Source organism: Myripristis murdjan, chromosome 8 (genome assembly GCF_902150065.1).
Source record: "Myripristis murdjan chromosome 8, fMyrMur1.1, whole genome shotgun sequence".
In the NCBI taxonomy this organism is placed as follows: Eukaryota; Metazoa; Chordata; class Actinopteri; order Holocentriformes; family Holocentridae; genus Myripristis; species Myripristis murdjan.
In genome coordinates, this window is record NC_043987.1 from 24,285,767 (window position 1) to 24,309,845 (window position 24,079).

The 24,079-nt window shown below is 42.5% G+C and overlaps 1 protein-coding gene across 1 annotated transcript in view; it reads left to right on the top strand.

Annotated features, from left to right (window-relative positions):
- stat5a (signal transducer and activator of transcription 5a) overlaps positions 1 to 17,653 on the top strand; it is a 59,440-nt gene extending 41,787 nt beyond the window's left edge. The window contains exons 3-20 of the mRNA XM_030056975.1: positions 659 to 796; positions 995 to 1,151; positions 3,532 to 3,621; positions 4,620 to 4,794; positions 5,971 to 6,101; positions 7,002 to 7,153; positions 7,613 to 7,768; positions 9,236 to 9,415; positions 10,445 to 10,532; positions 11,690 to 11,812; positions 12,135 to 12,227; positions 13,362 to 13,568; positions 14,431 to 14,525; positions 15,024 to 15,166; positions 15,976 to 16,131; positions 16,302 to 16,353; positions 16,790 to 16,900; positions 17,022 to 17,653. Coding sequence (XP_029912835.1) covers positions 669 to 796; positions 995 to 1,151; positions 3,532 to 3,621; positions 4,620 to 4,794; positions 5,971 to 6,101; positions 7,002 to 7,153; positions 7,613 to 7,768; positions 9,236 to 9,415; positions 10,445 to 10,532; positions 11,690 to 11,812; positions 12,135 to 12,227; positions 13,362 to 13,568; positions 14,431 to 14,525; positions 15,024 to 15,166; positions 15,976 to 16,131; positions 16,302 to 16,353; positions 16,790 to 16,900; positions 17,022 to 17,145 — 2,361 coding nt within the window. The 5' untranslated portion in view covers positions 659 to 668 and the 3' untranslated portion in view covers positions 17,146 to 17,653. The remainder of the gene's footprint in view (positions 1 to 658; positions 797 to 994; positions 1,152 to 3,531; positions 3,622 to 4,619; positions 4,795 to 5,970; positions 6,102 to 7,001; positions 7,154 to 7,612; positions 7,769 to 9,235; positions 9,416 to 10,444; positions 10,533 to 11,689; positions 11,813 to 12,134; positions 12,228 to 13,361; positions 13,569 to 14,430; positions 14,526 to 15,023; positions 15,167 to 15,975; positions 16,132 to 16,301; positions 16,354 to 16,789; positions 16,901 to 17,021) is intronic.
- The last annotated feature ends 6,426 nt before the right edge of the window (positions 17,654 to 24,079 follow it).

Genomic DNA, 24,079 nt, shown 5'->3' on the forward strand with positions numbered 1-24,079 from the left:
AATTGAAAGTAAAACCTTAATTGTTGCATAAATTGCACTTTTTTTCTTTTTTACTTGCACAATGTGCAATTCACTTCACTCGCACTTCTGTGTAAAAAATGCGATTGGGTACATTGTATCCAATTAACCTTTGATTTTCCATTAGATTTCCCCTTAAGTAGCTTCAAAATTCGAGGAAAAGAAATTCCCCGTAATATATGACAATGTCACATTCATATTTTGAATCTGCAGGTTGCAAGGTTTCATTTTTAGTCTCACGTTTGTGTTGAGTCAAATATTTAAATCCAGGATGCCGCTGTTTTATGTGTCCACCATGATATCAAATAGAGAATATCTAGACATATTTGGTATCTTTGGAGACCTTGGGATCTCCACTAGAATTTCAAATTAATTTCTGAGCAAAGCTTTACCCCACAGTACACTTTTGGAATGACAAACCCATTACAAAGTCAGAAGAAGTTAAGGCAGCTGAGCCTTGGTGTTTAATATTCTTCAAGTTTAGTGATCACTCTCTCTTTTCCTCTTTCTCCCTCTCTGTCTCTCTCCCAAATGTCCCATTTCCATTTCTCTCATTCATCTTCCCTTTATCTTCAACCTTGACCCTGTTACCCTCCGCCACCCCAGTTAACCCTTCTGCTCTGCTCTGTCCGCGCTCCAGGGTGTTGAAGATGGCAGTGTGGATCCAGGCCCAGCAGCTCCAGGGCGATGCTCTGCACCAGATGCAGTCTCTCTACGGCCAGCACTTCCCCATTGAGGTGCGACATTACCTGTCCCAGTGGATAGAGGGCCAGCTCTGGTGAGTCGCACTTGTTGCACAATTTCCTTTTGTCATCTTCTTTTTCCCTCAGCTCTTTAAAGCGCATTCACTAACCTTGGTAATGTGGTTGTATTTGTGGTGCATTTGGTTGTTTTGTGTTTGTGTGTGCATGTGTGTACGTGTCTTTGTTCATGTGTCTGTGTGTGTGTGTATATGTGTGTGTGTGTGTGTTATCAGGGATGCCATAGACCTGGAGAACCCGCAGGAGGAGTTCAAGGCCAAGCGTCTGCTGGACAGTCTGATCCAGGAGCTGCAGAACAAGGCCGAGCACCAAGTGGGAGAAGATGGCTTTCTACTCAAAATAAAACTAGGACACTACGCCAACCAGCTCAAGGTGAGATAATCTGTCATCGTGCGTCGGTGGGAATTTAACCATTATGGATGACAACAGCGCCAGAATATAATAAAGAGCACACGCTGAATGCTGCCCTTAGTCACTGAAAGTAGCATTTTAAATAATAATCTAGGTACTAATCGTCATAGTAATCGTCACCTTCCCATTTTCAGTACTGTTTCCTGTTCAGAATCAGATACTGTGTGACAGTAGAGCCAATTCAACAGAGACAAGAGTGGATTTTGAAAAGTTAAAAAATTGAATGCTGGTCTTGGTCTTAATTCTTCTTCTTCTTTTTTTTTTTACTGTTCTCTTTCTGGTCTCAAAGCTGCTCAAACCATCCAAATACTTGAGAAACATGAGGGGAGGCTTGCAGAAGTTTGGATGCTGTTGCTGTATTACATTTAGCACAAGCCAAAGACATTGAAATGTTATTAAGGGACCTTTCGAAGTGTATTGGAGCGTTACACTGGAGGAGAACAGGGCAGGGTCATGCTTTTTTAATTTTAGTTCGAAGGAGGGTACATTGATTTTTAGTCCAGGGGAGAGTCGTATAAATTTACAAAAATATTTTATTGATTATACAGTGAACATTGTTTCACTGGTGGAAACAGTGAAACGTTTGGTGGAGGAGGGTCAGTCATTTTTTTCTAATCTTTTTTTGGGGGGGCAAGAAGAACTATATTTCAGTTAGAAGGAGGGTCACAGCTTTTTATTTTAGAGCAGTAAAATCCTCCAGTGACCCCTCATTCTAAATAACATAAGTCCCTAACTTAAAACGTTACTTGCCAGTGAGGGAGGAGACCCTCACTGATGAATCCGCTGGACACAATTTTTTACCGGCATTGGTGATGCTTTCAGATCCTCGGTGCACTCGGCTCAGAAAAAGTCCGGTTCTGTGTCTATCTTCAAATTAGGAAACAGGCTATTGCCCTGCATCTTATTTTTACTGACTGACTGTCTTATCCATTCCTAAACAGTCTGAAAAACTGAAAATATTGCAGCGGGGATTGCTTACCTTACAAAGTTTAACATAAGCACAGTGAATATTTAAGAGACTGAGATCATAAGCAAGCTGCTATCACAGGCTGACCACAATTCATTGGTTCAAATACTGGCCGTGTTTTCAATGAAACACAGACATTTTCAGATTTTTTTTTTTTATTTTATTTATTTGCACAATAGAAAAAAAGAGCATAAACAATACATGAAAAAAGTAACTTGTGCAGGTGCAACATTTAGACATTTGCAGTGTGAGAAGATGATAATCAGTCGGAGGAGTGCGACTGTTCAGCTAAATTTTTCCTCGGCTGCGTTTCTCTATAAAATACTCCCATCTGGAAGTGTTTCAGAACAGGTTGTATCCACCGTTAGGAAAACAAGCAGAGGATGGCCTAACTGAGGGCTTTGGTTGCCAGCCAACACTGCTATTTATGATCAACCACCCGCCACACACATCTCTAAGTGTATTTGTTTTCTACCCTCTGTGAAACCATGCAGCGCAACAAGGTGAAGGGGGACTGGCATATATGTCTGAATTTGTGTGTGTGTGTGTGGGTGTGGCCGTGTTGTGCTTGTGACTCATGTCAAAAGTCAAGCTGCTTTACCTGTTTACCTGAGCAGGGGACACTTGTTTGTTTGTCCATCTGTCAGCAGAATAACTTGAAACTCACCTAAAACATGGTGGAGAGGCCGGTCATGCAACAACGAAGAGGCGATTAGTGTTTTGAGCCAATCAGCCACCAGGCGGTGTGGCAGTGGGTGGGGCTTTTGCACACAAACAGGGTTGTAGTGTCCAAATGCATCCACGTCATATCATAAAGCTTGGTTTGGGAGATAGGTTATTGACAGAGGCTGCTTCCACGCTGATTTCTATGACAACGACATTGCCACTAGGGGGCAAGGCTTAACAGCACAATCAGGGCCACGAGTCATTCTTCTGAGTGTGTTTTGCGCGGGACACCTGCAGAACTGGAGATTGCATCCCGACTTATCTTCAAAAACCAGGATAACTCGGTTGCTTGAATGATCGGCGTGATCAAAAAGTGTTGATGACCCGCATTTGCTACATCTTTTTGATCCATGATATCAAAGAGTGTGTGCGTGTGTGTGTGTCTCTCTCTGTGTGTGTGTTTGTATGTGTGCCTGTGTGCTTGTGTGTGTATGCCAATGAATCATGTCTTCATATGAAGTGCTCTGTGCTTCAGAGATGGGCCTCATTAGGCTTGTCTAATGGGTTCTAGTGTGTCCTCGGCGTGGGCTCTGGGACTAAGCGAGCTGCCTTGATGCGACTAAATTGGCCGGTCCTGTGTGCGGCGGCCGCTCCACCAGTCAGCGGCTAACAGGCCTTAACACGGCACATGTGCTCCTTGTCTTTCAGAGCACGTATGACCGCTGTCCTCTTGAGCTGGTCCGATGCATCAAACACATCCTCTACACAGAGCAGAGGCTCGTCAGAGAGGCCACTAATGTGAGTAGAGTTCACACGTACGCACAACAACATGCATTCACACACACACACACACACACACACACACACACACACACATGCACTTGGTTGTCTAAACACTCCAGCGCTCACACATCTGTGAGTGTAAACGTACATGGACAAACACCTGTTGCGTCTCTATGCATTATTCATTCAGTCACAGGCCTGCAAACACCTTCTCAGAGATGATGGTGACTTATGGAAATGGGTACCAGTATGCGATGGCTTTTTATCCACCCCCACCCACCTGAAACATCCGTACGCCTTGAAAATAAACCAGTGCATACCTTCTGTTTAATTTCTGAATTAGAAATGTAGCCCCACTATGCACTCCATGCTCTGAATTGACCTTGTGAAAGGAGAGCTTTTGTATCTCTCACCAGTTGCAGACTACAGTATGGGAGAAAGTCAAAAATGTCATGTTTCATAACAAGGAGTGAGTTATAAAACCATAAACCCAGCAGTCCGTAAAACATCTGACTATCAATAACTCCTGGGTTGAATTGATTTCCAGTCCCAGCATGCTTTTTCTATTAAAGCAATGCATATTTGGAGTGATTGAATTCCCCTCTGTTTACTCGGAGCCTTTAGTCTTCGCGGCGCTCCTGTTTACAGCTTTAACTGACCGTGCAGTCTGTCTGCCTTTGATAAGAAAACGCAGTCTCCTCTTCTCTTTTTGCAAGGCCAGTGTTCCCATCAGGGTCGTGGTCATTTGGGGTTTCGCAGCCACACAGCAAAGCTAACACAGATCCGCAGGTCAGGGCTTGGTTTCATGTCTCTACTTCATGTTTCGCGAGCAGACATGATTCATCTCAGCAGTGGTCAGCTATTTCCTGTAATCATCCATAAACCACCCACTGGCAGACCGTATAGATGATGTCCATCGTCCAGTGGAAAAGCAGCATCACCAGCCAGTGCCGCCAGGCCCGGCGCTCTCTCTCATCTCACTCTCTCTCTGTATCGCAATTTTTAATCGGCAGTCGAGCTCCCCAGTGGGTGGAATGATGGACAGCATGTCTCAGAAATACCAGCAGATCAATCAGGCTTTTGAGGAGCTTCGCCTCCTGACCCAGGACACTGAGAACGATCTGCGCAAGCTCCAGCACAACCAGGAGTATTTCATCATTCAGTACCAGGAGAGCCTCCGCATCCAGGGTGAGACCACAGGAGGTTATTACTAGGGCTGCATTCATGTTGTAGCAAAAAAGCATACTGCAATTTATTTTGACAAATATTGTGATTACGATGATTTTTGCATCATATTTTTCATTTTCACAGAAAAATCTATTAAACTGTTGATGATGCGATTTTTCCTGGGGTGTCTACTAAGCAAATATTGTTTTATTACATCTGAAGAATAAAAAAATGTAGGCCAGGTCATCTCTATAGCACCACTATATCTCATTTATAATGGTATTTTGTCACACATTTGCCTTCTCGCTTGCTGCCTTCTTGGCCAGGCCTTGCTCGTAAAAGAGATTTTTTTTTTATCTCAAGCAATTTTTGCCTGGTAAAATAAAGGTTTAAAAAAAAAAAATAAAAAAAAAAAAACATTTGACCTTTATCATAAAATTGCAGCCCCTGCAATTTGGATATTGCACTTGGCCATATTGGGATTTCGATAATTCCTTGATTAATTGTTCAGCCCCACTTATCACAATGCTAAATCAATCCAAGTGATGCACAAAGATGTTTTCAAGTAACGTTCCTCTATGTTGACTGTGAAGAGACACTCATGAGTGGATGGTGCTTTGCTCTGTGGCGAACAGCAGATTTGTGAACATGTGCAGCTGTGCGACGATGACTCATGGTACAGCTGGGTCTGAAATATTGACAAAAAGTGTAAAATCGAATAAATCTTTCACGTTAATTCATATTTGATAGCTATCTCATGTTCTGCACTAGATCCTATAAGCCAGTAATGGAAAAGAAATATCCAGAGCTCCCATGACTCAGGCTTTGTCTTTATGTTGCCTCACTGAAAAAAATCTCCGGGCTCTAAATGAGGCCAGCCTAATGGTAGAGATGGTGCTGCAGAGTTAATCATTATTCCACTGTGGGGATAATGTATGTGTTCAGGTAAGAGGGAGCACGGGCTCATGTATGGTCTGTTTGTATGTGTGTGTGTATGTGTGTGTGTGTGTGTGTGTGTGGGTGTGTGTTGTCTGTGGAGACATAACAAGTGCTTTGGACTTAGATTTACTGACCTGCCCCCCTCCTTTCTCTGTTTATTTCCTTCTCTTTTGCCACTCCTCTCTCTAACTGATCCTTCCTCCCTCCATCCTCCTCCTTCCCTCGACCTCCCCCACCCCCCCCCCCACCCCACCTCAGCCCAGCTGACCAGCCTGGCCACGCTGCCCCCTGCTGACCGACAGCTAAGAGAACCCGCCCTTCTCAGCAAAAGAGCCACTGTGGAGGCGTGGCTGACCAGAGAGGCCAACACACTACAGAAATACAGACTGGTAGGGCACTAAATCAGAGCTGAAGAGGTTAATATGTATTTTCAGCTGACTGACTAATAATCTTGTCTATAAGATGTTCCAAATGATGATAAATCAAAAAGTTCTTCTGACCAGCAGCCAAAAAAATCCAGAGTATTCATTTCATAGGGATACGAAATGGAGTAACACAATCAAATCTTAGCATTTAACTGTATCTAGCAATCGTTCATTTTATTTTTTTTTATTTTAATATTTATTTGACAGGGGCGATACATACAACATTGCCACAAAAAAAGGGAAAATGTGATGTATATAAGACGTCTAGCTTCAGCTAATTTGCAGTCTTTGTCCCTGGTCAGGCTTTTAGAATACAATGAGATATACTGAATACAGAAAAATAAATAAATAAATGCTACAAATGCAGTGAATAATACAATAGATAAATAAACACAATTGCAGTTGTCAATTACAGATAAAAACACGAGTTTAATTTGACATTAAACATTATGAAAGTGCTATTATTTTGATAATGGCTTCGTAGGGAATTAATATTCACATTTCTGCTTTCAAAGTAAACCTCTTTAGTTCTGTTTCATATTCTATTCATATTTTTATTTACATGATGCATTACAAAAGCAATTGTTTATCTAAATTATCTACATCATAGTCATTTCAGTTTCTGTTGATTGACTAATTGATTCATCGACTAAAAATGCACGCAGAAAATATACCGATGCAGACACGTCACAGTGCACACGCATACAATATGGTTGCTTCTCTCTTTCAACTGCATGCAAGGGTGTGCTGGCAGGTCAGCCGTCCCACCAGGGGAAAATCAAACAGCTTTGGACTGATTCTGTCACTGAGGTGATGCATTTGTCTTCTGTGTGAATGTGTGTGTGTGTGTGTGTGGGTGTCCAGGACCTGGCAGAGAAGCACCAGAAAACACTGCAGCTGTTGAGGAAGCAGCAGACCGTCATTCTGGACGACGAGCTGATCCAGTGGAAGAGACGGCAACAGCTGGCGGGCAACGGGGGCCCGCCCGAGGGAGGCCTGGACATCCTGCAGTCCTGGTGAGAGCCCCTTCCACGTCCCGCCAGGATCACAGCCGCGAGATGCCCCGACAAGCCAGAAGCCACAGCCTTACAAGCTTGCAACTGGCTTCCGCTGACTTTATTTCCTAATTTTATTTGGTCATAAGACACAAGTGTGAAAGTCTTGACGTGTCGAGTGTCTAAGCTGCTAAACCGCTCTTGTTTTAGCATCGCCGTTGTCCCATTTGCTTGTTTTGGAACATAAACCTGTCAGGATTGCCATGATGGTGTTTTTGAATTAAACCAAAGACATTTAACACCTGTTTTAGTTAGTTTGGTTCACACTGAAACAGGCTCGGCTGCTTTGGAAAACCTGTTGCGGGACACCTTTCTCTTAGCAATACCACACACTGTGACCACGTTATACCTAACTGTCTTGCTGCTTTTTTTTCTGTGTGTGTGTGTGTGTGTGTGTGTGTGTGTGTGTGTGTGTGTCAGGTGTGAGAAGCTGGCAGAGACTATCTGGCAGAACAGGCAGCAGATCCGGAGGGCAGAGCACCTCAGACAACAGCTGCCCATCCCCGGTCCCATCGAAGAGCTACTCAATGAACTCAACAGCACCATCACAGACATCATCTCAGCATTGGTCACCAGGTGTGTGTGTGTATGTGTGTGTATGTGTCTACATTATGTACACATTGCATTACATACGTGCTGCAGGTTACGTTGTGCACGTGTTGTTTGCCTTGCCCTGCCCTGCCCTCAGCGTGGGCCCTTGCACAAGCCGCCTGTCCTGCTTACACAACCTTGCCTGCAGAGTGAGAGACGTCATCTATTACCAAAATTACATTACCGAGGCTCTATGCTAATCCTCCTAATAAGCCATCGAGCATCACATGGGCGACATTATATGATTGTGTGTGTGTGTACGTCTTGTTTGTGTGTGTGTGAAAGACTCCACGCTGCGCAGATAACACAGTGGGCGGCCTGATGTCCCTCTGGTGGGTCAGCTTAACTCATCCTCCGCTATTGAATCTGCTGTTTATCATGGCCCGGCTTATGAGCAGCACAGAAAGACAAGATAGACCGCGGAGGAGTGGAGGAGTGCAGGGGAGATGATGTGTTTGCAAGAGGACTGGGTTCGAAGGAAGGGACAAAGAGATAAGAGAAACAAACAGACACCGAAGATGAAAGATCTCGATGCCCAGAGGTGGAGGACAGATGCTGCGAGCTCCTGGAGAAATGCTGGAAAGACAAAGAGCATGCAGTATGCAGGAGATCCAAAGCACTCACATCTCATGTTCTCCGCACAGTGTGTTTTGACCCTGAAGCCACATCTGCCAGGTCTCTTTTTAGTCCTCCACCATCTCTGAACAGAAAGCGATCGTAAGAGCTCCCTCCCCGTCTCACCAGGGACCTGTAATGCACCGGGAAGCTGTGTCACTGTCATAGCGATGTCGGATTGGCCACAGACGGACATGCACCGCTGTCACGCCGCAAGCACGGCTCACGGTTCCTCTTCCTGTCTCCTGCGTCTCCTGCTCTCCAACCAAAGTGCATCCTCTTCACATTCCCCGTAAACCCCCGGAGGTTTTTACGCCGGGAGGTTCTTTTCATCACTTAGCTTAGCAAGGCCGGCGGGCTCTCAGGAAGTCTCAGACCAATGGCTGAGAGCTCTCTGAGCACAGCGGCGTAATCATTAGGCTGCTTGTACTGCGGCCTCAGAGGACAGACACACATACGGTCAGACAGGGTGACACTGACAGAAGAAAGTACCTGTAATTATCCTTCCAAGGGCTTTTACTTTCATAACCTTCCATTGTTGTGTGTGGTTAGGTCTGGGGTCATTGCCAAAGACATATTCATCAATAGGGCTGAATCAGCAGTTTTGTAAAGGATTTTTTTTTTTTTTGGCATTTCTGCCTTTATTAGAGACAGGGAGAAAGTATCTGGAAAATCAAAGGTTCCCGGCTGGATGGAAATTTAGGATTTCATTGTTGACTGGTTTTAGCCAGATGAGCCTCCAGGAGATTTACAACAGGATTTTTTTATTAATTGTTCAATCTCTCTCTCTCTCTCTCTGTCTCTGCTTTATGTGCTATACTCTCCTTTTCCCTGCAGCACCTTCATAATTGAGAAGCAGCCTCCACAGGTGCTGAAAACCCAGACCAAGTTCGCCGCCACAGTGCGCCTCCTAGTGGGGGGGAAGCTGAATGTGCACATGAACCCTCCCCAGGTCAAAGCCACCATTATCAGCGAGCAGCAAGCCAAGGCCCTGCTGAAGAATGAGAACACGAGGAAGTGAGTCTGTCGCCGCATTCATGTCACGTCAGATTTACAGTAAATAGAAGCTGTCGACTGAGGAGAAAAAAAGTAAAAAAAAAAAAAAGAAAAAAAAAAAAAGAAAATCATCCGTCTCCTAGTGGTAAACACAAGTAGGACAGTTGGGATTATTTTGTGGGTTCAGAAATCTCCCAGTTGGTGTCACAAATTGCAGAAGTGTGTCAACAGCGGCAGCAGACACAGCAGGGAATTCACCAAGATTGTCAGTGCCAGATCATAAAAATCAAAATTTACCAGTTGGATTCTCAGTAATGCAAGAACAATCAACTCTACTTAGAAGTACGCTTTATTTATTTATTTTTTTTTACGGTTGACTTTAAATCCGTAAATAAGTTGCTTCTAGATGCAGAAAAACATGTGGACGTTTCTGACAAGATGTCATTCCATTGCGACATATTTTTTTAATCAATGCTTCCTTAACGATAAGGAGTTTTAATATTGTGCAGAAATTAGTGGATCCTAATATGAACTTTGGCCTACTGTGTGGCCCCGGCTCACCACACAGACACGGCTGGAACTTGAACAATGCCTCAGAGGAATCCGTCCAGTGGATGGAGAATCCACATTTAGCCTGTTCCACGGCCACGTCCCACATTCCTCCCGACTAATAGAAACCTGCCAAGATTGTCAGTCGGCCAGTCAGCCAGTGGTTAAACGCTGTCCCTCCGCCATCTTCTGCTGTTTTTCAGCCGAACCGCCTGGCGCGTTAACCTCGTCCACCGCTCAGAGGCACCAGCGTGTTGTTTCTCTCGGCGAAAAAAAAAAAAAAAGATAACATTTTCTATTAGTCAAACTTGCCAGATATGAAAAGAGCGAGGGAGAATTTAATTTACGAGCATTGCCTGCCTGGTTTCCACTCAGTTCCTGCCACGTGTAGCAGCGTGTGTCCTTTCGTGATTTCATTTGTTCTGGGAAGAATATGTCTCTCGCTGCTGAGGTGCGTCACGACTAATTGACTCTCTCCTTGATTGGTTTTTCCTCCCTCAGTGACAGCAGCGGGGAAATTCTCAACAATAACTGTGTAATGGAGTACCACCAGACGACGGGCACTCTCAGCGCCCACTTCAGAAACATGGTGAGCAGGAAGTGTTTTGTGGTTTCGGCTTGGATGGCAGCGTCAAAGCACGGGACATGAAGCGCCATCGTGCCCCGCCCAGCGCTCTGGATAAAGAGTCTCACTTAATGACACAATTAGTTTCACATAAAAGCATGAAGGGTTTCACACTAGTTCCTCTTTATACCAATGAATGCTGGCTAGAGTCTTGCCTGACATAAACATTAAGGCATTCAAGTTCAGAATATAGGAGCTTGTTGGTAATCATTAAAAAAAAAAGCCTTTATTTTGTCGCTGCTCTCATGATGCCAGTAAATGCCAATCATTTCTAAAAGAATTGGGTAGGAGGAAGGCCAGTCAGGTATACAGAGCTGTTCTATCAAGTGATTTTTATAGATTAATTCAATTTAAAGTCCCAAATCTAAACATAGTAAGATATTTTAATCAGTCTCTGGTATGTGTGATGGATGTGGTATTGCTAAAGGATCACTGTCACACTTATTCTTTCATTGACAGATATAGATAGATAGATAGATAGATAGATAGATAGATAGATAGATAGATAGATAGATAGATATACTTTATTGATCCCAACCAGGGAAGTTCTGGTGTTCCAGCAGCAACAGTAGAAACATATAATAAAGTTAAATAAAATAGAATAAAGGCTAAATATATACAATAAAGACTATAAAGACTAAAAACTAAAAATATACATGAATGAATATGAAATGAAATATACAGATGGAATTAAGTATATACATTAGGTATTAGGTAACTTCTGGTGTGACATATTTAATCTGGTTTTCCAAACAATATAATTCGCAAAATTTGGTTACTCTGACAGGATGAGGTCATCCTCCCACCAAAATCAGGCTCTCAGTGCGGGCACGGTTGCTCCTGAAAAATTAATATTATTAAAGTGGAAGTCTCCATCACCCCCATGTTTCAGGAAGTGGCTCAACAAAATACTTTCTAGATTTACTGTAGCAAAGGGAATTCACAACATTATTTTCCTGCAGATGTGGAAGCCATTTTTGACTTTGTAACCATGTAGCTTTTTTGCCTTACTTGGTGTTTTATGTTTGTGGTATATGTTTGCTGTTGGAAAAAAAAAAAAAAAAAAAGCCAAAAATAAAATACTCAAAACATAATCTTACACACGTCTTCTTCCATGTTAGTCCTTGAAGAGGATCAAGCGGTCGGACAGGCGAGGCGCAGAGTCCGTCACAGAAGAGAAGTTCACCATCCTGTTCGAGTCCCAGTTTAGTGTTGGAGGCAATGAGCTTGTGTTTCAAGTTAAGGTAAGAGCGCACACACAGAGACCAGCGAGAAGGAATTTAAAGGCTTTTACACACTCGCAAAGTACGACCCATGCTCACCTCCTTCACACAACAGTGGGAATCTCTGTTCTCGGAGTCCCAGGGATGTGACCTTGAGCAGCGATTGCACATCATCTCACCCACTCCCACACAGCCCCAGTGCTCAGCTGTGTGCCGTTTCTATATCGTACAAAGGCCATACAGAAACGTTACTTTTCAGTATAATTACATTTACAGAAAAATGAAAGTATGTGCATTGTAACAGGATTATTTCACTGAAAGCCCTCCATGTTTCCTTGAACAGACGTTATCGCTCCCGGTAGTGGTGATAGTTCACGGCAGCCAAGACAACAATGCCACGGCCACTGTGCTGTGGGACAATGCTTTTGCAGAGCCGGTGAGTGTGTGCTTGTGTCTCCTGTCTGTGTTTGTTGCATTCTCACATGCTATTTTTATGAAAAACAACCAAAGTTTGTTCTGATACCAGTCGGCTGGAATGCTGTTTTTAGATATATTCTACAAAGCCGGTGCTTTTAAATATTTCACAAGAGCAAACATCTATCACATGAAAGTTTCACCTCCAGTGGCCTCGAGGACAAGCTGGATTTGTTGTTCCATGCAACATCAACACTCCCTGTAAAAAGAAACCTTGTGTGCTTGTCCTTTTTTTTTAACCGCCAAAGCAAAAAACATTGATTTGATCTAGGTAAGATCATTTCTAATGACATCACTTGGTTTGAAACTTCTTAATGGATTTTAATGGATTTAATGTTTTGACACTCACATCCAGAGAGCATTTGGTCATAAAGTGATGCACACTTCTAATTTACCACAGTGTTGCCATTGTTATAAAGACATAGTTATCAAATGTCTAAGTGAAAAAATTACAATGTATATTCATTTCAATCAATCAATCAATCAATCAATCATACTTTATTTGTCCCCAGGGGGGAAATTTGGTCATTTTTTGATCATTTTTTGTGTGATATTATATTTGAATCCATCAGATGTAAAGTCAGATCAGTCAGTCAGGAAATATCTGCCCGGGCGATGAGATAGTTCCACTTGATACCAGTGCTAATCAGCTTGTTTCCAGAATTTTCTTGAATAAAGAGTCATTTTTCTTGACACTCGTCAGTGGGCTGAAATGCTTTATTCTTCCTAATTTCCCCCCAACATGCTCATACTTGGCTCCTTGAAAAATTCGGTGCATCGGAAACAACTGGCATTATCTCATCCTACCGGCAGATTTTTTCACATGTTTGAAGAAAAATAAGATTTTAATGCTGAATATGACTTTCTTTTTCAGTGCACAAATTATGAGAATACTTTATTGAGCAGTAAATAAAACAAAGAGAGATCATTGAACCTTAATTATGAGTCTAAGCACCTTGTCTGAGAATTTTCTCATAACCCACATGATGTTTTTTTTTTTTCGTTGCTTTTATATGTGTGGAAATCTCAAACATTACACACAAAATACCTCTGGAAATAGCTCTGGGTGTGCTAGACATTTCTCCTCTGCCTCCAGGGACGGGTGCCCTTCCTGGTTCCCGACAAGGTGCTTTGGCCTCAGCTGTACGAGGCCCTCAACATGAAGTACAAGGCCGAGGTGCAGAGCAACCGAGGCCTATCTGAGGAGAACCTGGTCTTCCTGGCTCAAAAGGCCTTCAGCAGCTCCAGCAACAACCCTGACGATTACCGCAACATGACCATGACCTGGTCTCAGTTCAACAGGGTCAGCACCAGTCTCTTTGCTTTTGTGTTCCTGGCTCTCTCTTCCCTCCGCACTCTTCCACAGCCTTCACTTAGAGCAAGCCAATTACCTGTCATCACCCGTTTTGTTGTGTGGATTTCTATCACTCAGCACTTAGACAGAGTTAGCTCCATTTTTGCATTTTTAATTCGCCCGCAGGCCCGTTTCAGTAAACCACTTTGCTTGCATGCATCTTCCGTTGGGAGTGATTTATTGGTTACTCATATATAGAAATATTTTTTGCTCCATTTGCAGTATCCCTACAGATTTATTCTCTAGTTGACCTCAATGAGAACGCCTCATTGGCAGCTAGGTCTTCATCTTAATGGGTCTGTTTGTCCAGACAGTGAAAGGCTAATTTAAAGGCTTGAGGCCTGATTGGCTGCCTTAAAGCAGCCGGGGATGGCTGAAAACGCACTCACATTCACCACACACCATCAGTCTCATTAGATTACTGGAACATCAAATTTCAGCCGGCTCACAGACTCATGTACACACACACAAACACACACACTTCCATCCCCTGTCTCCATCTCCCTGTCTCTCTCTCTCTCTCTCTCTCGCACACAAACGTGTCACACACACACACACACCGACAGATGCACAAGATCATATACACACCGTTGGGATGACGGTGTTGTTGTTGTGCTGCATCTTGATTGAGCTCGGGTGGATGAGGACATGTTGTTCGCTTTATTTATTGGCTGGACGGACATAAAAGGCCCAGATAACTTTTGAGATCTGCATGTTTTTTATGTGTCCTGAATGCTCTTTTCAGACTGTGAAGATAACATAGTGCTGGTTTGTAGTATTAAACCCTTTTCCAAAACCTTCTCCCCCACAGGAAAGCCTGCCAGGGAGGAACTTCACATTTTGGCAGTGGTTTGATGGTGTGATGGAACTGACAAAAAAGCATCTCAAACCACACTGGAATGATGGGTAAGAAAACTGCTGTTTCAGACAGAGGCCGCTGTCAATTGCGGTCTTCAGTTGAAATGAAGTGGCAGAACTCGCATTTTTTTTCAACTGCATGTTTTCTGCAAGCGAATGTTTTTCCAACCCCTTTTGTTAACACTTACATGACCTTACATGACATTCTGGGAAATGGTATGGCTTTCTTTTCCTGCTTTTCAGGCTTCAGCAAAGAGCTGCAGTTTTCTGAACTTGCAGGACTGTTCTAGCTGTGTGATTATTTGGTCATCAAATTCATGTTACTAATGATTTTTTAATGATGTTTATTCTAAAAAAAAAAAAATTTGTGGTCATCCCTACAGTATTGTTAGAACATGTTTATCAATGGATTTGGTCAAAGATATCATCACATTTAATTTGATATCACCCAGCCCAAGATCTGACCAGCAAATGGGGTTGAGCTGAAAAAAAGACAAAGTTGGCATTTAATGTATTTCTTTGACTGTTGCTCTGTTTTTCTTCCAGGGCCATCTTGGGCTTTGTGAATAAGCAGCAGGCTCAGGACATGCTCATGTCCAAACCCAACGGCACCTTCCTGCTGCGCTTCAGTGACTCGGAGATCGGAGGGATCACCATTGCCTGGGTGGCGGAGAATCCCAACAAAGCAGGTACAACGTGTAAACGTTTCTACTGAGGAGGCAGAATTTATGACTGCATCCTCTTTTACTCGTAAAAGTCTGTTGCCTCACCTTTTGCGCGTCTGTGTGAACGTCCAAGGAGACCAAAGACCACCGATGTCTAACGTTCTCGTCATCCTTTTGCTCAACTAAGTCAAAGGGCACTGCAAAACATGATGAAGTCATTTTCTGGGCACATCTGCTTTATTCTGCCTTGTTTCCATATATTAATATTTGCTCAGGGAACAATTCCTGAAATAAGTCAAACTGCACTGGAAACAAATGGAGTTATCTCATCCTACTGACCGATTACTTAAAGAAAAACAAGATTTAAACACTGAATATGAGACTTACTTGTTACGTTGAAGATTTTTCCCAGTGTAGTGTTAGGAGGTCCATCGGGATGAGCCGCTTCTCATCCATGTTAGCTCAGGATGTAGAACCAGGGGTAATTACGATGAAAAACGGTCACGGTATGGTTGTGGGATGATGTTTTTGGATTGTATAACCTCAGCAAGCAATAACAAACAGAAATCATCGCGGTTTTCAGTTTATTTGTGTATTCGACTAGAGACAATGCAAAATTACAGCAACGTTTTGCTGTTTTTTTACAACCTTAGAAGCCGATGCTCTGCATGTGGAGACTGAAACTCGTGCTGATGCCGTTCCTAGTTGGTCTTATTGAAACACGCCATGGAAAATAATAATAATAATAATAATAATAATAATAATAATAATAATAATAATACTGCAACTGCATCACTGATGCTGTGGTGCATGTCCTGTGTTTTTTTTCCCAGGAGAGAGAATGGTGTGGAACCTCATGCCCTACACAACCAAAGACTTCTCCATTCGCTCTCTGGCTGACCGTATCAGCGATCTCAATCACCTCTTGTACCTTTACCCCGACAGACCCAAGGATGAGGTCTTCTCCAAATACTACACCCCGCCTCTCTGTACGCAGCCCTCCTTCTCTAAATGCTGCTGTTACATGTTCACCATTGGTTATGCCATTTATAGCTGCCAACACCTCTAATAGACAGGCGGTTTGATTGTGCCACGGCTACACTGAAAATAGCGACTGGTAATTGTTTCTCTCTCCCTGTGCCCTGTTTTTTTCATGTAGCTAAAGCAGTGGATGGCTATGTCAAACCACAGATCAAACAAGTGGTGCCGGAGTAAGTATCCATCCTTCTTTTTCCTCCTTCCCTCTCTCCGTCCCTCCTCACCTCCTTTTTCTTCTTATCTGCCATCAGCCCATCATTTTTCCACTGTGGCAACATTTAGAGTTAATCACCAAACACTGGATCTTGAATTCAAATCAGCTATTAGCTCGCCGTCATTATAGGAAGAGGCCGGTTAGAGCTGGCGTGGGCTCCTGAGTGAGCGTGTGTTCCTCTCATCATTAGAGTTAGGCTTGTTAGCTGGTTCGCTCCGCTCCCTGCCCGTCTGCCCGTCAGAGAATGGCCTTAATGAAGCAGCGTGGACCGGAGGACACGCTGATACTCGCTGAGGATTGTTGCTCAGGCAACTGCTGAAGATAGGGTGAGAGGCTTTTGTCTCATGTGTGTGCATGTGTGTGTGTGTGTGTGCATGGTCTCTCCTCTCTCACAGGTTCGCTACACCCAATCCTGACCCGGGCAGCGGAAACCCCACCTACATGGATCACGGCGCCTCCCCTGCACCTGTCAATCAGCCTCACACCTACAGCATATACCCATCTATGTGAGTCCACAAGGCATTTGAACGTTCACATCCTCTGATTGTGTGTGTTTGTGTGTGTGTGTGTGTGGTGAGTGTGTTGTTGCTCACCCTGGCTCTCTCGGGTGTCTCCTCTCCGTGGCAGGAGTGACTCCATGTTGGACGCAGATGGGGAGTTTGACCTGGACGACACCATGGACGTGGCGAGGCATGTGGAGGAGCTGCTGCGGCGGCCCGTAGAGAGCCAGTGGGGCGGCCAGCAGTCCTGACCCTTGACCTTTTGAACCCCTGACAACACCAAATGAACCCCGCCTCCCAACATCGCCCCCCTTCGCCCACCACCCACTGACATTTCTCATGGTTTAATTCCTTAATTCCATCCATTTCTCATGATTTTTTTTTTTTTTTTTTCAGATAGCTATAATGTGAAATGTTAATAATAGTTGTGATCGTTTTGTTTTCCTTTCAGCATGAACGCATGCATGTCGGTGACTTCTTAGTTTTATTTGTGTCCATTAGTGTTTGTAAAACAGACTAGTTATAATGCAAAACCTACCACGTTACAGTATTGTGAAAAAAGAATGAAAAAAAGATCCTCATTCTCATTGTGCATGCATTTTCAGTTGATTTTGAACAGAATTTTAAGAGAAATGCTACTGTATGAAGTCATTTTAACAGTTGTACTATTTTTATTTTGTTATATTTTCTTCTTTGTAAATGGTTTATCAATATTTTGATATTGACAATGAACCTGCCCTTTGACAAAAAAAAAAAGAGCTTTAACAAAGAGTTTTGCTGTTGCTCTTGATGACATAACCAGAGTTGCCGCTCTGATGAGTTTCAGTCAGCTGTTCCTGTCCGTATACACTAATGTAACTGCTCTCCGTGCAACTGACAGCACGCACACACACACACACACACACACACACACACACACACACACACGTACAGTAGGGACGCATGCGCAAGTATACAGTGTATTTGTTCTGATTTGTTCACCAGCTGAAACCGAGTGGGAGGGAGGCTCATGCATCTCCCTCCCTCTCACAGGGCTATTTGTCTTCTGTTTCTACACAGAAATGCAAATCTAAGCATTTTATTATCCAGCGCTGCCTGTTTGTCCTCTCAGGTCTCCGGGCCCCCTCTCCTTCGTTCCACTCATCAACGCTACCTCCATTACTCCTCTTGCAGTCGTTGTGGTTACTATTGTTACCGTTGTACTCTCAACACCACATTTATACCGGTCGGTACGGTCACTGGGTTCATTCTTGTGATTTGTAGTTATAGGATGTGCTGAGAAGATCCCTAAAGCTGTTTGTTATTCTGTCGGCTGTTTTATTAAGCTTGCAGCCCTCTCGCAAACGTCAGTATTTCAGCTTCTCTCGGACTTTCTACCTGTGTGCCCGTTCACTTGTCCCTGTCCCCGTGTCTTGACACTGTTACTGAACCTGCATGTGCATGTCTGCGTGGGATAACATGACCACACCGGCAGCTGACATCCCAAGGCGCCCGGAGGTGCGGTCTTTGAATGCTTGCATGGACCGACCATACCCCGGGCCACATATAGAAGTAAAAGACGAGCTTTGGTGTCGTGTAGACAAAAAAGCCCAGCTTAACCAGACATTTGGTGTCATATAAAGTCTTTAAAGCTTGCTTTTCTTAAAGCAAGTAGAAAAGTCTGCCAGTGGCGTGAGATAATCCCACTTGGCTCCAATGCAGTTTCACTTGTTCCTGGATTTTTTTTTTTTCTTGTATAAATATGTTGTGATAAGGCAGATCAGCCAACTGGTATCAAGAAAATGACACTTGATTCAGAAATTCTTGGTCTTTAGGTCTGGAAACAGCTGGGATTATCTCATCCAGCTGACAGGTTTTTCACTGGTTTAAGAAAAACAAGATTTTTACACTGTAGATGAGATATAAAGTGGAGATTTTTTTTATTTTTTTTTATTTTGTTTTTTTGCAATTAACCCCCTGTCTCTCAGTCTCATGTTCATTTTCACGCTAGATGTTGCTTTCATTCTGGACTCCTTTTTCAGTCATATGGTCCCGTTGCGAACCCCCCTCCCTCACACACACATCACACACACACACACACCCACACATCTCACCCACCCTGCCTGCTCTCACACAAGACAAAAAAAATGTAGTCCACTCTAGCATGATGTGACCATACAACCCCGCCCTTCCTCTTCTCCTCCTCACACAAACACACACACACACACATTGCACCACCTCAGGAACGAGTCCCTTTGCTTGGTTTATGTATCATAAACAAAACTAGAGACAAATAGAAAATGATCTATGTATACAGAATATATGAATTTATTTTCTCTACCATAATTCTATTTTATTAGTGTTTGTTCATGGCACTCCCCAATTGAATGTAACCCCTTGCATGGCCCCGTCGAGGGTTTAAAAACGGCTGCCTCCTCAGTCGGAGCAGACGTTTCAATCCAGTGTCACCAGACGCACCAGAAGATGAAGGAAAAAAAAAAAACAAAAAGACAGAGCAACTAGGAATCAGATGAACATTTGTATCGTAGTTTTGTCTTGTCCAAACAGACATTACAGTATGTAAAGTATTCCCACTTTTTTTGTCTTTTCATTTAATCCTTCAGCCACATTTTTTTTTGTATTTCTTGCTTTCTCTGATGTTTTTGAAATCTCAAAGCTACATGGGCAGTCTTGTGGTATGTCCTTTACTAACATTATTCTCATCATTTTGAACTTTGTTTCACTGTAGAACTGTGTATTTTTTGATGCTGTAGATGGCGCTGTGTGCTGTTCAATGTATGTTCCATATTTGTGGTTTGGGTTGAACTATTGGAAGGTTTCCCAAGACTTAAAGCTGTTGAGTTGAAAAGAAGTAAATAAAGTTTTATAAATAATTTGAACTCATCATGTAGACGGGCTAAAGATTTTGATGTCAGTATGAAATAAACGCTGTTTTTTTTTTTTGTTTTTTTTTTTTTTATTGCAGACAGTCATCACCATCAGTGGAGCCAGCACTCAAGCTTGAATGGCATGGAATAAAATTCAGATGTGTTGTAGCTCTGCGTCACCACACCTGAATGTGTGACAACACTTTGCATGAATACAGTCAAATGTGTGAATGTGCAAAAACACTTCAAAGGAATTCAAATGTTTAAATGTGTGGAAAAACATCTGAAAAAATAGATTTATTTGTTGAATCCATAACGACATCTGTAGGTGTTCGTGACAGCTCCTGAACAAATGAAAAAAAAAGAGCACAAAGGACGATTTGCACAAAGGATTGGAGTTATTCATTAGTTTTGCTGTTTCACATCTATATTGTGGGTAGAAAAAGTTCACACAGAGCTCAATTTTATGTGTGAATCCCAGGTTTACAGCTCAAATCTATAAGTACAAATGAAACCTACAGGTATAAGTAGCCCCACTTTTGTCCCATTTTTGGTGCTTCCTTCTGGATTGCCAGTGGGGAGGCTCTGATTAACATATCATTTGAATATTCAGTAACAAATATAATTTCACTATCCAATCATGGACCAAATAGGGTGAGTCTTTTTAACAGTGTTTTCTGTTTTACCTGCTGTCTTTTCAGCTTTGTGTTTCTGACATCTGTGAGCAGCTGTGAAGCAAAACCACGAGTAGAAACCAGGCGTCATTTCATCCTTTTTGTGATCAGTGGTACGGTGAAATAGGCCTGACTGACGTGATAAGGAAAAAGAAAATGGAGTCAGTAATGTTTGTAGGCTGAACTGTTGTTGCTGTCTCCATCACAGCAGGCATACCATGCAATGCAGCATCTCTATTTATACAATCAGAGAAGTTCATTAACACTAGATTAGAGCTAGATATAACGAGATGTGAACTGCTGGTTCTGGCTGTGAGACCACAGAGAGACAGACGGGCTACAGAGTCTGTGCACAAATAGCCGGCTTTTATTTTGACACTCATATGAAGCACTGATGTCACTTATTAGTGAGTGTTGGATATCCAGATAGCCTAATCATTTCTCTACCTGGGCTGAAGTTTACGCTTAATAAATGCTGTAGCTATATTTCTCAGTAAAATATCATTATAGAAAATCCAGAATATGATATCACATGAACCTAAGTTACACTGTAAATATCTTTAATAATTTTCCATTTTCATTGCTGTTCACCTGGAAGCTGTGATGATTTGTTGGTTGTTTAATATACCTATACATCACACTGGAATGCTATGTTGCTCTCTATTATTATTATTATTATTATTATTATACAAAACATAATTATTTTCTTTTTATTTTGGTTCTTTAAGGTGAGAAAACCAGGCTGAAGTGTGTTGAACATGTGAAGGGAGAAGTTGGCTGATGGTCAAAGGCTGCAGATCTCTGTTCAGTGTTTAAGTGGCGGCTAATTTCATCACCATCATCATCACATGAGATGTAATACTTCTGGGTATTTTTTTTCATGATGGCGTTAATTTAATTTTTATATATTTTAAACTTTTTCGCTGAGTCAAACAAATACAACCGCTGGTGATTTTTTTAGGGCTGGGCCGGTGTAAAATTTTCCAAACCGGTTTGATATTAAGCCAGACCAGATCGGTAATACCACATTCTGCCACTAGGTGTCGCATGTCACTCAACCACCCCTGAGTGACCCATTTTAGTGGTGTACAGTTCTTACCAACGGTTGTAACATAACAATTAATGTTCCACAGGTAACTCTATTTAACAGAGCAAAACACTATGGCACCTCAGAATTTCTGACACAAAACAGTTTGTAATGCTAATAATTTTACTCTTGCAAAATTTACATTTACAGCTTGCTGGCTAGCCCAGTAAAACTAGGATAACGGTCTGTTAATGGCTGGGAGAGGCTCAGTCGCTACTGTACATTCAAGAACAGAAAAGAAAGATGGAGTATGAACATGTGCCAAGAAAGAAGATGTGTTTGCTGTTTGGATTTTTTTTTCGCTTCAGCAACAGAATTCAGGAACAGTTTTAAAATTCCTGAGATTGTGGCGACTGATGTTTCCCTTTCTGATCATTTCTGTGCTTTCCACTCTTGCCCTCCCTTCGTCCTCCGACATCGATCTTGTCGAGAACTACGGTTCTAAAATTACAAATCTTTTTGATGCCACTGCCCCCATAAAAATAAAAGCAACACTTGAAAAAAGAGAGTGTCAAAAACCTGAACGCCGGTGGCAGAGAAACAAAACTCCACATTCATTAAGAAATCTTGAGGCTAATTGAAAGAATGTAGGGAAAGTCCCCCTTCTTTATACCTCCTGCTAACATGTTGTTACAGATCATTTGGCTTGGTTAAAGTCTAAATGGTTAGGACTGTTGCTGAGGAGGTAACAAGGCCTTCCTGTCTCCTTGTTAAAGTGGTGACTATAATGCCCCCCCCTCCAAAAAAAACAAAAAAAAAAACACTTCAACTCTATCCCTAATGCAAGTTCCTCCGTTTGCCAAACACAGCTGTCTCACCATGACCAGAGACAAAACAAAGTGTAGCGAGGACAGAATAGCCTGGGAGTGTTTGTATTTTCTGCACACCAACAGACAGAGTAAACTAAACACTGGCAGAAGCTCTCAAAACAAAATTTTGAACAAAGAACATACATCAGCGTGGAATATGGAATAGAAGTGGCTACATGATTTTAATGATAAACCTCAGCTGATACATGACTGTTAAGCATTTGTGCATAATTTCCTTCACTTCTGCAATGAATTTGCCTCCTTTTTCACTGGCAAAGTTCACAGGAGGTCAGGGCCTCCATACCAGGCGCAGGGTATGTTTTGTCCCTGTGTTCACCTAAAATCAATAGCACGATACAATACAGCATTTGAAATCCTCCTCTTTCTTTCTTGATATCGTGCCAACAGGCTTTTTCAAAAATGCTTCTAATTGCATGGCCTCAGATCTTCAACAAATTGTCAACACGTCTCTTCTCTCAGGTTTCTTCCTGCAGGCCCTGAAAACTGTAGTCATCAAGTCGCTCTTAAAAAAAGAGCAGTCTAGACACTTCACTGATGAACAATTATCGTTTTTAAGTAAAATCACTGAAAAAGCCTTTTTCCAACTGCTTGACAACTTCTTGGCACTAAACTGTTCTGAGGTCTTCAAGGCAGGATTTAGACCACACCACAGCAATGAGACTGCTCTTGTTAAAGTCTTTAATGACATCCACCTCAGCACAGACAGTGGCAAAATCTCAGTCCTGGTATTATTGGATATCAATGCTGCATTTGACACAGTTGACTATAACATATAACTAGACTGATTGGGACTTTCTGTCACAGTACTAAACTGGTTTGAATTCTACTTACAGGACAGGGACTACTTTTGTTCCATAGGTAATTACAGATCTGAGCAGACAAAAATGACCCGTGGAGTTCCCCAAGGCTCCATTCTGGGGCCTCTTCTGTTTAACCTCTGAGATCATCTAGGACAGGTCTGCTTTCTGTCCCCTGAGTCAAAACTAAACATGGAGAGGCAGAGTTCAGTTTTTTGCACCACAAATCTGGACCAAACTGCCAGTCTCAGTTCTTTTAAATCAAGGCTGAAGACTTTTCTTAAATTGCCACGTTTCATTAAATCAAATTTGAGGCTTTTGATGATCTTACACTGCACTGTAACTTTTATTCTCCTGTTTAATCTGCATATTTAAATCTTTTTAATTGTATTTAATGTCTTTTTATTGCTTTACATTGATTTTACATTTTGTCTTGACACCTGTTGTGTTATATGTAAAGCATATTGAATTGCCTTGTTGATGAAATGTACTATACAAATAAACTTGCTTTGCCTATCAGCTGTAGCATAATTGAAGTCACCTATACAAGGAAGAAGCTGAGCCCTTAACTAAGCTGGAGAGACCTTTCATCAAGTAACAAAAGCTGCTTAACTGTTGGTCTGCCCTTGCATCTGAGGAAGCCGAAACGGAAGTGGTTTGTATTATCTTCACAATAAAACTGATGTCATCCATCTGGTCTCTGTTCTACACAACCAGAAGAATGGTATTAAACACACGGCTCAGTGCATCGGGTTTTCCTCATAAATGAACTCCTGATGAAATGAACTTTTTGGGATGGCATGGCTCAGGAGCTAGAGCAGTCAACTAGTAATCATAGGGTTCCTGGTTTGACCCCATAGTCCTCCAGAAAAGAAGTCGAAGTGCCCTTGGGCAAGACACTGAACCCCTAACTGCACCTGATGGGCACTG